Source organism: Mesoplodon densirostris, chromosome 1, assembly GCF_025265405.1.
Source record: "Mesoplodon densirostris isolate mMesDen1 chromosome 1, mMesDen1 primary haplotype, whole genome shotgun sequence".
In the NCBI taxonomy this organism is placed as follows: Eukaryota; Metazoa; Chordata; class Mammalia; order Artiodactyla; family Ziphiidae; genus Mesoplodon; species Mesoplodon densirostris.
The window spans coordinates 204321697-204337150 of NC_082661.1; the positions used below are offsets into that span (position 1 = coordinate 204321697).

The 15454-nt window shown below is 36.0% G+C and overlaps 1 protein-coding gene across 1 annotated transcript in view; it reads left to right on the forward strand.

Annotated features, from left to right (window-relative positions):
- Positions 1 to 15454, forward strand: part of GLRB (glycine receptor beta) — a 75212-nt gene that overhangs the window by 45124 nt on the left and 14634 nt on the right. The window contains exons 5-8 of the mRNA XM_060093679.1: positions 420 to 649; positions 757 to 839; positions 2421 to 2561; positions 7495 to 7647. Of these exons, the coding sequence (XP_059949662.1) occupies positions 420 to 649; positions 757 to 839; positions 2421 to 2561; positions 7495 to 7647 (607 nt within the window). The remainder of the gene's footprint in view (positions 1 to 419; positions 650 to 756; positions 840 to 2420; positions 2562 to 7494; positions 7648 to 15454) is intronic.

The window sequence follows — 15454 nt, forward strand, 5'->3', positions numbered from 1 at the left end:
TTATTTTTGTATTTTGCTACTTAGTAAAATACAAGTGAAATATTTTCTCTTGGCTTCTTATCTATTTTTAATCAAAATGTATCCTACTTTTGGGGGAAGAATAATGGCACTATTTAGCAGTTCCTGTGCTTTTTTGACAAAACCAACTAACCCCCTGGTATAATTGGTGTTTGTATTACAGTAAAGCAATTATTGGTAAAGTTCTATGATGACGTTTGAACTCGCAAGCGCTAAGAGGATGTCTGTAGAGAGTCTTAGAAACACACGAGGGCCTTTTTATACCAAGCTGTTGTGATCCTTGTTGATGTTGGAAGAGCAAACGTATTTGTGCTGCTAATGATTGAACCCTTTTTATTCTGGTGCTGAATGCATTCCTAAAAATGGCAGTAAACACACACACACACACGTAATTTTCCCAGGATTATAGAGTCAACATCTTCCTGAGACAGAAGTGGAACGACCCCAGACTGAAGCTGCCTAGTGATTTCCGGGGCTCAGATGCCCTGACGGTGGACCCTACGATGTACAAGTGTCTGTGGAAACCTGATTTATTTTTTGCAAATGAAAAAAGTGCCAATTTTCATGATGTAACCCAGGAAAATATCCTCCTCTTTATTTTTCGGGATGGAGATGTCCTCGTCAGCATGAGGTACTCTTTTCTCTCTAATATTTGTAGATTCATATTTTCCTTTAAAAATCAGTATATCACAGAAACATGTGTTAAACATCTTCTAAGACATCTGTTTCTGCTTTCAGGCTATCTATTACTCTTTCGTGCCCTTTGGACTTGACCTTGTTTCCCATGGATACACAACGTTGCAAGATGCAACTTGAGAGCTGTATGTAAATGAGACTCTAAGTCACCATAGGGATAAAAATGCTTAAAATTTCTAGGCAATACATGCTACTAATATCTTAGATAATAACGGTGAAACTAATGCTTTTGATTACAAATAGACGTTAGAATAAGTTATTTAGGGAAATTATAGTTTTCCTTTTACTATATTAATTTGTATACTAAGATAGATGAATTCTTTTGTTACCAGTTGATTTCAGTTGAGTTGTCGTAGGTGTAGATGTGCACCCTCTAACTTATTTCAATCGTCACCTTCATTTGAGTTAGTAATATAGGCAAGGTAAAGGAGAAAATGATGTCCTAATAACTTTTCTAATGTTAGAACCACATTTTTCAGAACAGAAAATTTGGAAAACATTGAAAAATATTATCTAAATCCTACCAAGCATTCATTTTCTATGGATCTATAAAAAATTTATTTTTTACAAAATTGGATTTTAGATTTTCTATGTTTCTAGAATCATATATTTTTCAGTTTCTAAAAGAGGTACCAGGTGTAGTCATTGAAATGATTATCTCTAAAATATATTTATTAATTAATTTGCTATGAAGCTTGTCATGTGAAAATCAAAGTAGGAAATAAAACTTGAAAAATTAACACTAATAGAAGGAAGCTTCAGCCTGAATACCCATATACTGTGACTTATTCCTACAAAGAATCACCTTATAAAATGTATGTGCTTGCTTGATGACATGCTTTAAAGTTATTTAGTGGTTACTTGTTGTTGTTGTTTAATTTACTGAAGCTGGATCCTAAATTTGAACAGTAGTTTTTACTTTCTAACTGTAATGTGAGATTTTGCAGATGTAAGTGTATGTATGTACACATCTGTGTGTGTATTGTATATACGTGTGCCTGTGTGCCAATATGCATTTTTATAAATAATTCCAAATGTGTATATACCTTCTATTCTATTACTAGATACACTAAAGTATAGCTTTAAAAAATATAGGCATGTAAATAAGAGTTGAATGGTAGGCTACAACATGCTGTAAACCCATGGGGTCTTGAATTTTAGCCAGGTTACCTAAGCCCACAATGTGGGTTCCAGGAGGCTCTAGTGATGGTGTGATGTCCATTTGAGGGGCTGTTTTATTGCTCTCCTCTGACCATGCAACTCCTCTAAGGAAGTCGGTAGTGAATTCTTCAAAAAAACCCATTTTAGTGCTTAAGTTTCTTTAATAATCTCCAGGTAGCATATTGCATGATTGTAATTGTATACATTCAGAAAGCTAGTATCACTTATTTGCTACTTTTTCATTGATGACAGTTCAGAATTCTGACATAGACAGATGTACTACTGTTCATGACACCCGAGGATTTTTACCATCTGCCACATGCTGATTATTTAAGCTTGTTCTTTCTTTAAGCCAATTATCTGTAACTTTTGTGCTAATATTTTTATTAGTGGCCATAGATTTTACCTCTTTACATTTCTAACAAAAGTTTCATAAAAGGGCCTATTGTTTTACCATTTCTGTGTTTAATATCTGGATGTTAAAATGTTAAAGAAGTGTTAATAATTATATTTCAAACTAATATTTTATTTACTTTTGTTTATAGTTGGTTACACAACTGATGACTTACGATTTATCTGGCAGTCAGGGGATCCTGTTCAATTAGAAAAAATTGCCTTGCCTCAATTTGATATTAAAAAGGAAGATATTGAATATGGAAATTGTACAAAATATTATAAAGGCACTGGTAAGTACTGTTCTTTAAATTAAACAAAACTAAGTCTTATTTCAAAGATTTGTTTCAATATTAAAATATGCTAGGGACAGAACAGAGAAAACTAGTTAAAAATGAATTCAGTATTTATTTATAAACATTATATCTGTATGTTGATATATTTAAATCTTTCATAAAATTACATCCACTAAAGTTAAAATTTATTTTATCACTAGATAGTTTTGTTTTTCTTTATGTAATTCCAGATAACAAGAGGTTTTCAACATTTTATTTTATATGAACTCTCCAGGCAGTGGTTTCCTTAGATGTTGCCTAGAAATTCTGCTCTGACAAGATTCATATTAGGGCCAAACGTTATGGATATAAACAATGTAACCCATATATATTCGTCTGCTGTCTTTGGGGCAGTTTTTCAATGTTGGTTGACCCATTTTCTTAATTTTCAAAAAATTTAATCTTTATGCTGTGCAGGAAACAGTAAACACATGAAATAATTGGACATGAGTAAAAATTAGCCATATAATATTCTTGATCTAGGTTATGGAACAGCCAATTATGAAAGCTCAACAAATTAACCTCATGCATTAAATCACATCAAGCTTTACAGAAATGAAAATACAGTACTCATTGATCAATACTTTCATAATATGATTAGTATTCAACTTTTGAGTCTTCTCTGGAGGTTATAGGTTATTGAAGGCTCTAGATATTAAATATAGTGCTGTTTTTCTCAGCAATATAAATAAAAAGGTGATTGACTTTTGACCAATACATTCATACTAATAATCAGTCTAACATAAATTACCACAAAATTCTAATTCTGTATCAGGAAGTAAATCATGACAAAGGTATTCAGGAATAGATGTAATTAAAGTGTAAGTTTATTGCAACATTTATGTTGACTTTACAAAAATAAAAATGTGTAGTGTAATTGTGGAAAATTTACAGAGATGAGATGTTTGAGCTAAAATGTTGCATCGTGACATTATCAAGGACAAAATATGATTTAAAACATACCTGTTGATTAGAATAAAAGATACAGTGAATAGTTGCATATCTACATTGTTGTAATAATAAATACAACACGGGCCAACTTAGAGATAACGTTAGTTTAAGCATATGTTGTCATTGACCTTCAAATAAATTAACAGATTATATAACATTTATATATAAATAGTCCCTTTTCTTGTAGAGCTTATAGTATTTTAGGACAAGAGACAAAATAAACAAATACACTGCTGAAAGAATTATCAAATTTTTTAATGGAAAAACAGAGCTCTTAAAAATTTGACCATCAAAATATTCAGTGAAGAAATCGTAGATACCTTGATTTTCAGATGTGGAAGTGATCTTTCGGCTAATGCTGAGCCAGCTCTTTTGTTGAACACGTAAAATAACTGAGATGCAGGGTCAATGACTTCCTGAATGTCAAGGGCAAATCAGTGTCAGCTGTAACCTGGGCACAGTCATTCTCCTCTCTATGACTCATGCAAATTGAGACTGACTACAGTTTTCAGGGATTTCTCACCTCGTAATGGAAAAAATAAACTTGAAAGCCAAGAGAAGTTTTTTGGAGGATTGATGTATAGAAACACTTAATAGATGGCTTTTTGAGTTCTTGCTATCTGTCAGGCATTGCTTTAAGCACTTTGCAGGAATTCTATCATTTAATCCTCACAACAATACTATGAGTTCAGTGAGTGCTATTATATTTGGAAAATAGTTACCTACATCCAGATTATATGATTAACATTTCAAAATGAATAGTCTCTAAATTGTTTGAGAAACTTGAAATAGAGTTTACTGAAGTTTTAAACTTCATCTAGAGATGAAAAATAAAACCGGTAATTTTATTTCTAATTTTATGTAGTATAAAATCATGTAATAGTATTGAAAATCATGGGGTTATTCATTTTTTCACCTTTAAGCCCTGAACTTAAAATGTCTTGGGACTTCCCTGGAGGTCCAGTGGTTAAGATTTTGCCTTCCAGTGCAGGGGGTGCAGTTTCGATCCCTGGTCTTGGAGTTAAGATCCCACATGCCTTGTGGCCAAAAGGACAAAACATAAAACAGAAGCAATATTGTAACAAATTCAATAAAGACTTTAAAAATGGTCCACATCAAAACAATCTTAACAAAAAAGAAGCCTCTACTTGGGGACTCAACAGTGAATAAAGGACAGATCCCTGCTGTTTTACAGATCCATATTCTTACATGGCAAACAAATAAAGTAAATATAATTCTTTTAGTCCTAAGAAGGAAATAAGAGGGTGTGCTGTGGTAGAGAGTATTTGGGGATATACTCAAGATTTACCATAAGTAAATCTTTCATAGATTTTTGTGTGTGTGTGGTATTTTTTGAGTTATCATAAATAAGTCATTTATATCTCATTAGATACAGAAAATAACAAAAAACTCATGGCTAACATAATAATAATTGGCACTATATTTCAGTAAACATGCTTTGTCAGTATTTATATGAATCAGTATATGGATATAAAAAAACATTTTAATGTTTGGATAATACTTACAAATGTATGTAGGAAAATAGAACATCCAAAATATATGGAATGCTTAACAGTGTAGAATACTGGAAAAGATACAGAAAGCAACATAAAAAATGATGGCCAATATTTTATTTAATTTGTATAAAATTATCCAAAATGGTGATTTGGCTTTAACTTTATTAAAAATTAGGGTTTTATTTATAATAGTAGAAATTACACAGGTGGAGAAATATATGGGTACACATATATAGAAAAATCTTTAAATTGGAAGCCTGAGTGAATAATAATCAAATAAAAGCTCACAGTAAATAGAAAGTAAATTGAATTTGCCAATGAGCATTTATATCCATTAGCTGCCCACCTGCCCCTCATAAATGTAACAGTACCAGGAAATCAAAAAAGGTCAAGAAATGTTTCTCATAAAAGTTTATGGAGCAAATCACTATGATATCCAAGCATATATTTTACTGCTAAATGCATCCACATCTTGGGAAACTCCCCGGGGGGTGGCTTCAGATGAAGCACTCGGTTACTAGGCTGTCATCTAAATGTGGTGAGTGGGATGCGCAAGTGCATTGGAAAATGAGCAACTTTATAGAAAATTGTTATAATCCTGTGACAACCTAGGCTCCTAAATATACATAATAAGCACTTATGTGTTCTTCCCCATTTCACAGGCACTAGGTGAATGTAAAGTTACCTTGAGGGAGTGACGCTCTTAGAAAGCAAGATACTGCAGAACCGCGTGTAGGAAACGCTGTGGGCCTCCTTAATTGCAGCGAATGGGCTTATGAAAGATTATAGTTTGGAAGTTTTGCACATGGTTGTTAGTTGGAAGCATATGTTCTCATTTGTCCAGGCAGGAAGTTGAGATAAGAGGTAGACACTGAAAAGGGAGTGGGATTTTCCATCGTTTTGCCTTTCATGTGATTTTAGAACCTGTGCACCATTTAAATGAATTGCCTAGTCTTAATGAACTTAAAATTAAAAAAAAGACAAACACTCTGCGTTGCTTGTCTTTTTTTGATATAATATGGAAACATTGGGCATAATTAGAATTTACTTCAGTTCAAATCAACTCTTCATTTGTGTTACAGATTAGCCCTAACATCTTTCTAATCCCTCTGAGGTATCGATGATTATTGGGAAAAGGATAGATTTCTAATCTAAGCTATTTGATAAAGGGATGAGAATAGCCATTCTTTTAAAGATCCTATTTGTGTGCAATTACTGCTCTAGATACTATTAATGAATAAATATGAAGATTATTCTAGCATCAAATGTGCATATGATCAGAAATATATACCTTCTTCCCAACTAGGAAAGCTAGATAAATACAACTTTTTAAACTAAAACACAGTAAAAAAAAAAAAAAAAACAGTAATATTGTCTTTTTCCCCATAATTATTTTATTTATGCACTGTCCATTCGTTTGTCTCAACATTTTAAAATAATTACGTACAGTTTAAGCTGAACACAACTGAAGATATTTTAACGTTTTGGAATTCATGCATAACCTTCCTTTTGTTGAATGGGAAATGACATTTTTATCTAAATTGAACATTTAAAAAAATCATCTCAAACATCTGGAAACGTCTCTTGTATGCCAGTGCTGGGAGGATATTTGTGTCACTTATTTTCTTTCTCCAGTCAGCAAAGGCTATTATGAGGCTTCCCATAATTTGTGATTAATTTGAGAGACTAATTGATATCATGGCAGCCCTAGAATGATGTGTAAGGGCAATGTCTGCTTTAGTCTCAGCCTGTGAAAGTGAAGCCCTTTCCCTTGATTCCAGAACATTTGAGGGCCTGGAGTGGAACCAGGGGAGACTTGGGGGGGATGTCAGATGTTTGCCCTTTACAAACTTTTACCTGCATAGACTGGGAAAGCTCACTTCTTACCCTTGCTAGTGTTTACCTCCAAGACTGTCTTCACATTTCATGCATAAATGTGCATATGATCTCCTGTAGATGGTCATCCCTTCCAGATAAGAAGTGGTCCACGTGGCTGAAAATTATACTGACAATGTGTAATCAAGGAATGTTTCTTTATAGACTTGCTCTGCTTTGATTTGATGCTCCCAGTGACTTCTTTAGATCTTTTGCTCCCAGAGTACCCGAAGATAATTGGAAGTTTAAGTCACTGCAAAATCTCGGAACATAAAAGCCGAGACTGGCCATCTCAGAGCAGCACATGGTGTCTTTTTTTCAATCTCATAATGAAGTTGCAAGAGGTTAGGTGAAACAGGTCTCATCATGCCGTCCTCTTAGATCACGTAAATGATATATATTTACAGAACCAGCCCCCATCCTCTTTACATGGAGTTCACTTTGTGAAATTGCCTCAAGCAGAAGCGACCTGTAATTTACGGGCACGATGTGATTTTGCGGTTGGATGTGGCAGGAGTATCACTCTTGCCTGTGTCTGTCGCTGGCAGGTTACTACACGTGCGTGGAGGTCATCTTCACCCTGAGGAGGCAGGTGGGCTTCTACATGATGGGCGTCTACGCCCCAACCCTGCTGATTGTGGTTCTGTCCTGGCTTTCCTTCTGGATCAACCCCGATGCCAGTGCTGCCAGAGTGCCCCTGGGTAAGTTGTTCCAACCTCTCTCTCGGGGGGTCGGGAGTGTGCTACATCTTTATAGAAATGACTGCATAATTTTGAAATTATACCAAATGATTTTGAGACAGTGAGTTTTGGAATTGATGGCAACTTTTTTTTTTCAGACTTCCTTCAGTCCTTGACATTGAACTAGATTTTCTCCATGTTTATGCATTCTATAATTAGACTGAGTTTTCTCTTTTTGTGTCCTTGGGGTATTTTAAGCAGTTAATCCATCCTACTTTGAGTCTCGTGAAATAATTATTAATAAGAGATTTTCACGGATAACGGAAGGCTAAAATCCCCAGTGGTGCCAAGCTTAAAAACAAATGACTATTTGGATAGAAGTCTTTCTAAATCATATACTGTCTCATACTGTTCATCAGGGAATATGTAATAGAATTTACCTTTTTAAACATGACTTTGCATAATTTTCCTAAACACTAGTTATTGTGTGCTGTACCACCAAGAGAGGCTAGAGAGGGGAAGGGTTGGTTAGGCCATGATCTCCAGTTTGTGATGTTTAATGCTCTGTGACATAGAAACACCAATAGTCAGACTTGAAAATTATGTCTCTATAGGGCTTAAATAGTCTTGAGTTGGGGAAATAATCGAGAGCCTTTCTTTTTTTTTAATTAATTCATTTATTTATGGCTGCATTGGGTCTTCGTTGCTGTGCACGGGCTTTCTCTGGTCACGGTGAGTGAGGGCTACTCTTCGTTGCGGTGCATGGGTTTCTCATTGCAGTGGCTTCTCTTGTTGCAGAACATGGGCTCTAGGCACACACGCTTCAGTAGTTGTGGCTCGTGGGCTCAGTAGTTGTGGCTCGCGGGCTCTAGAGCGCAGGCTCAGTAGTTGTGGCACACGGGCTTAGTTGCTCCGCGGCAAGCGGGATCTTCCCGGACCAGGGCTCGAACCCGTGTCCCCTGCATTGTCAGTCAGATTCTTAACCACTGCGCCACCAGGGAAGTTTGAGAGCATTTCTTATGGGTAAAGTGAATAAACTTCAGAATAAGGACATTGTAACAACAAATTTTGATTGCTTGGAGTGTTTTAAAACTTGTCATTAATGTGTGTGTGTGTGTGTGTGTTTTCTTAGTATCACCTGGAACTTGTATCAGTAAGTCTGTGAAATACCTGAACTCTTGGTGACTGATTAGTTGCAGCATTTAATTTTTTCTGTTGTCAAAAAGGCCTTGCATAAATCTCCCTCCTGACTTACTGGGGGAATTAAACAAAATACAGATTTTAAAGAGTAGGAAACCAGGAAAGTGCCAATGAAGATGACAGTTTTATCCAAATAAGAAATTTGGTGATTTACATCAAACTAAAACCACAAAGACCAAATCTATATCTTAATAAGCAAAAAATGTGAGAAATTTCATCCTAAAGGTTGTGTATCTGTAATGAAGCAATGATAGTTCATAGAGTAATCCTTTAGGGAAGAAGAATTAACTATGTAGTGTATTGTACTGGGAATAAAGCACCCCCAAAACTAGATTTAAATTCTTACACTTGTCAAAAATATCACGCATTTCCCTCAAATTGCTAATATTTTTGGTTTATTACAGGTATCTTATTCTCATGCACTGATATAAATAGAAATTTCAGCCTTCCAAGGATGCTCTGGAGACAACCCTATCCCTGACATATTCTCAAAGGACATTCTCTGTAAATCCCCATCTCTTGCAGGACTTCTGATATAAAATCTGTGAGCTGTCACTTAGCGTCCAGCAGACCTGTTGTTTGGAAACCAGTTAATGGTTAAAAGTCAAACCAGGTTTGAATTCCAGCTCTGTGCCTACCAACTGTGACAACTTCCCATCACATCCAGCCTCTGTGAACATACTCTGTGGACATGTCAAAGTATGGATGGAAAAGTACTCCGGGGGTTTTTGGAGGCTTGAAAAAAGTGAACGAAACACCCATTCAAGAGTTCATCATATGCCTCCTTTACAGATTGCTTTACACTTTTCAAAGCACTTTGACACATTCGGATTCATTCAACAAATATCTGTTGTGGGCTGACTATGGGCTAGGTACTATGCAAAAAGATGGGGATATGGTTAAAAAGTAAATAGCGAATAAATAGTTAATAAAATAGATTTAAAAAACAAGCAAAACTCGGCCTCAGTGAGTTTATACTCTCTTGGGAAGAAACAGACACCAAATAAGTACAACCTATAATATATAAGATGGTGATAGAGGGATGGGAAGTTGAGGGAGGCAGGCTGCTTGTCAGGAATTGCCTTGATGAGAAAGTGATGTTAGACAGAGGCAAGAAGGAGGGGAAGGAGTGGACCACTGTGAATAAGATAGGATAGGATAGATTAGGTTAGGAAAGGGTACCTGGAGAGCCATCAGGGCAGCATCCCCTGAGACAGAAGCGTGCCTGGGGTATTCTGGGAACACTAAGGAGTCCAGTGAGAGAAAGGGAGATTAGTGGGTGAGATCAGAAAAATAACAAGGGCGAGGAGTGGGTTATGGAATATTTCTTAAGGAATTCAGTGCTTATCTTTACTGCTTTGTTTAGAATAGACTGTCAGGGGGCAAAGGTAGAAGCAAGCAAAGCAGGTAGGAGTCCTGCAATAAGCATGGTGTGAGCCAGGGGCAGTAGTGCAGGTGCTTGCTTGTACATATTAGATGAAGGATGTGGTAGAGAAAGATTTGCAGATGTCTTGCATGTGGGATTTAAGAAAGCAGAATCAACGCTGACCTCAAGGTGTTTTTGGCTTAGAAACTGAAGAGATGAAATTGCCATAAATGGAGGTGAACAGAGCTGCAGGTCAGGTAGGTTTGAAAAGTTTGGAGGACCAGGAGGTTGGTTCTGGATGCACTGAGTTTGAGATGTCTGTTAGGTGGAGATAGCAGGTAGACAGGTGGATGTACAAGTCTGGGGTGTCTTGGGGAAATCAGGACCGGAGGTCAGAATTTAAGGTTTGTCAGGATGTAGATGGTATTTAACATGATGAGTGTAGTGTAGGTAGAAGAATCTCAGGGCTAAAGCCTTGGGATTGAGAAGATGAGGAACAATCTACGTGATGTGGTTTCCTAGAATCCTGCCAAGTGGAGAAGGTTTGTCCAGGTGAGGAGAGTGACCAGCCAGCTGCTTGTAGGTCAAGTTTAGGGCTAAAGATTGCCCTTGGCTTTAGCAGCCTAGGGGGTCACTGGGATCCAGAACAGAGACAGTCTCCATGGAGTGAGGAGAAGAGGGAAGCCTGGTCGGAGTGACTCAGGAGAACACAAGAGGGGGACCTAGAGCCCTCGATGTAAACGGCCTGTTGGAGGTCGTTAGCTGCCCACAGGAGGGGAGGGTGGGGAAATAGCCAGCGGGGGTGGGAGCTGAGAGGTTTCTTGGTTTTGTTTTTCTAAGGGGCACAATCCACACACATTTATTTTTGGTGGAAAACAACCAGTAGTGAAGGAAAAAATGAGAGATGGTAGAAGTGCAGGAGCAGTGAGAGGATGGGAGGTAGGAAACGAGGGATTGGCCTTCGCTAGAACACAGTGGATTTGTCCACAGGGTCAGCAAACTCCTTCAGTGACAGACTGAATAGCAAACATTTGAGGTTTCTGTTGAAACCCCGAAATCCTCTGTCATAGCACTAAAGGAGCCTTAGACAATAATAGTTGAATAGGTGTGGATATGTCCCAGTAAAACTGGATTTATAAAAATAGGCGGTGGGTCAGATGTGCCTGGTGCATCAGGTTGACTGACTGCTGGTCTGTAGTGTCAGGAGAGAAGGTAGAGCTGATGGGCACACAGTGAGATGCGGTCATGTGGTCATGGGGGCTAGCCTCTGATTTTGTTTTCTTAGTGAAATGGGAAGCCAGGTCATGAGTTGCAAGGGTGATAGGGAAAAGCGCTGTGGTTCTGAAGGGAGAGAGACTGGTGAAGGAACTGGGGAGGTACACCCTGATTGCCTGGTAGGATCACGGGCCTATGGAGGTCAGTGATGGTAAATTGAAAGTGGGATCAGTCAACATGTTGACTCATTAAAAGAAAACTAGGGACATAGTTAGGTTTTTGAGATTTATATGTGTTGTTGTGTGTGTTAATGTTTGGTTCTATCTTATTACTGAGTAGCGTTTCATAGTATGGATATACCACCATGTGTTTCCCCATTAATCAGTTGTTGGGGATTGGGTTGTTTCCAGTTTTGGGGTATTATACATGATGTGATGAATAATTGCATACAAGGCTCTGTGTGTGCATACATTTTCATTACTCTTGGGCAAACACCTAGAAATGTGATTTCTGCATTTTATGGGAAAAGTATGTTTAACTTTTCTAAAATATTAGCATAATGTTTATCAAAATAATACCATTTTGCTGATTCACATACTCCTGTGTCATACACTCCCCAAATACTTTTTTTTTTTTTTACTTCTTATAGTGCCTTGGACCTTGGTACAATGTTGAATACAATTGTGAGAGATGCTTATTCCTGATTCTGGGTAGAAATAGTTGAAGTATTCACTGTTGAGTGTAATAGTGACTCTAGTTATTACAAATCTCTTAATCAGGTTGAAGAGGTTCCCTTCTCTTCCTAGTTGGCAGATGGTTTTTACCATGACTGTTGACTTTTGCCAAATGCTTAAATGCTTTCTCTGAGTATATTTTAAGGTTTATATGTTTTTTTCCCTTTATTTTGGCAAATTTTACCAATTGATTCCTAGCTATTAGATGAGTAGGTAAAATTATTAGCACAAACATGTTCATAATATTAGTTTTTCCTTTTAATGTCTAGCTGTAGTGATGTATTCATTCCTACGTACTCCTGAAATTGTTAAATTGTGAATTCTTTTTTTTTTTTTGACCACTCTAGATAAAGACTTATCCCTTTTCTTGGTATTTTCAAAACATCAGCATTCATTTCATTCATTTCTATCTGTTTATTTTTCTTTTTCATTGATTTTGGCTCTTATCTTTATTATTTCTTTTTACTCAGATTGGATTTTATGTGATCTCTTTTTGATGATTGAAGTGGAAACTCAGCCGAATTTAGACCTTTCTTCTTTTCTAACATGGATATTTAAAGTTACAAATTTTCCTTGTAAGTCCTGCTTTAGCTGCAGTGCACGAATTTTGGTATACTGTATTTTCATCTTCCTTCATTAAAAAAATATTCTCTAATTTCCCTTGTGATTTCTTCTTTGGCCCATGGATTCTTTAGATATGTGTAGTTTGGATTCCAAATATTTAGCGTTTTCATAAGTACTCAAATATGATTTGTTTTTCATTTTGTCAGGGAACATACTCTATGATTTCAATCCTTTTATGTTTATTGAGACTTTGTTAATGGTCCAGCCCAGCATATGTCTCCTGGCAAACAGCCCATGTCACTTGCACTGTATATTTGTCACTCTTGGGTATAGAATTCTGTAAATATGAGTGGAGTCAAGTCGGTTGATAGTACTGTTAAAATCTTTTATGTCTTTTGTCTAGTTATTATAGTTATTGATGAGAAAGTTGTTAAAATCTCCAACTCTAATTATGGAATTATGCTTCAGGTATTTTGAAGCTCTGTTATTAGACCCACACATATATATAATTTTATATAAAAAGAAATAATATTACTGACAGATTAAATATCAGGATATTCTGTCAATATGGCTATTTTGACCCAGTGTATCTTTCCTTTTTCTACTTTTTTTCCCCTACATTGTTCCAAAAGATTATGAAATCAATTTGCCAATCTTTTCCTTCTATGGCCCATAATTTTTATTTTCTAAAATTTAGGAGAAGAACATATATCATTTACCCTAGACTCATTTTGCTTTTTAAAAAAAAAAAATCAGTCTTGTGTTCCAGTTTTATTTTTCTTCCTATCCCTTTTTGATTTACTTTCCCCATTGTTAACAAGTATCAAAGCTTCCTCTGTAGAATTTAGGTAGAATTTGTCTTCAGCTCTTTCTTTAAGTATAAAAGTAACTGTGGAGGTAACGTCTTATACTTTTTACCCTATGTAAACTTTACTGTAACACATTCTTTTCCTGGTACATGAAATGCTTTAGTTGCTGCTGAAAAGGATTTTTTTTAAACAAATACTTTTTAATTATAAATGTAAAAAGATGAATAATTCAGGTCACAATTCAGACCTCTAGCAGGTCACACACAGTACCTTTCTTCCTTATTATAGTCTTTTCTTATCATCTGGAACAGTGGTTCAAGATCTTTTTAATTATAAGGATCTCTTTCAAAAATGTCAGAGATTATTTCTGGATTCCCACATTGTAGTAATTGTAGTTTTCCTTTTAGTATCCTTTGATTAGAATGCTGTGCAACGATAACATGCTGATGTAATAATTTAGCAGTATTTCTAAATGAATTTTCATGTTATTAATCACAACTCCACATAAGAATTTGGTGCATAGTGTAGTTTGTCTCAGTATGGGATAAAGATGATTTCAGGTTTAGACAGTAGCTGTTGTGCACAATTTCTCCTTGACTTGCTCTGTTGGTTCTATTTGTTGTTAATAAAAAGTACTACTGGGACTTCCCTGGTGGTCCAGTGGTAACGAATCTGCCTTGCAATGCAGGGGAGGTGGGTTTGATCCCTAGTTGGGGAACTGAGATCCCATGTGTGGCGGGGCAACTAAGCCCACACCCCACAACTACTGAACTTGCGTGCCACAAACTACAGAGCCCACATGCTCTGTATCCTGCATGAGACAACTAGAAAGAGAAAAGCTGCATGCCACAACTAGAGAGAAGCCTGCGTGCTGCAACGAAGACCCAACACAGCCAGAAGAAAAAGGAAAATAAATAAATAAATACAAAAAAAATACTATCTCTACCTCCCCTTTCTTTTCCTTTTCTTTTTTCACCCTTTTTCTTGCTTTCCTTTTTCAGTGTTCTAGGTTTTGATATTCCTCTTTTAGGCAATAGATTGCTAGAGTGCATGCTATTAAAGAATTATTTTTCAGATGTTTCCTCTGAGATTGTCTGAACGAGAAATCTCTGGACATCCCATAGTCAATGGGAGTTCACTATCAACAGTGGTCTCTTAAATAAGGATTTTATCACTATAAAGTTCTTTCTGCATATTGATGAGCTGAACAACTTTATCTTCACCCTGAATTCTTTATAGAAGTTTTTATTCAGGTTAACATTTTTATGTAGCTAATTTATTAGTACTTTGATTTATATTATTTGTTAGCCATAACTTTTAGTAGATGTAGACCCCACGCCTATTTATCAGAGTTGATATCAATTTTATGACATATTCTCTGATTTGAAATCTAGACTTGGTTTGTTTTTGCATTAGGGAGAGAAAGTAACAAATGACAAATAAGGACTATATGTTTTAAACACGTTATAGAAAGATTATACCAAGAAGTCCTGGAATTTATTAGAGAGGTGTTCCATTAAATGGGGATAATATACACAATATTGAAATTATAAATATCCCCATTTTTATGAATGATGGGTTTCACATTTCTTTTATTGGTTCATAATGTAGTAAAATTCAGGCAGCATTTCACTATGAATTATTTAAACAATGAAGTAATCTCATCTGAAGGCCATGTTAAGATAAGGCTGAAATATTTGTCCAGAGAAATATTTGCTCAGATTTCTTATTTTAGTATAAAAAAGCAAGTGGATGTTTCCTATTTTAATATGATTTTCTGAAGATAAGTCACACAGTGAGGTCCACATTCTCTTCCTTCTCAACTGATCTCCGTTTCCATTCTTACATCTTCGAAATGATACAGATCTTATTGGAATTGGTCACCATGGTTTTTAACTTAATGCCTGGGATTATAAATATCTCCCAAATGTCCATTAATA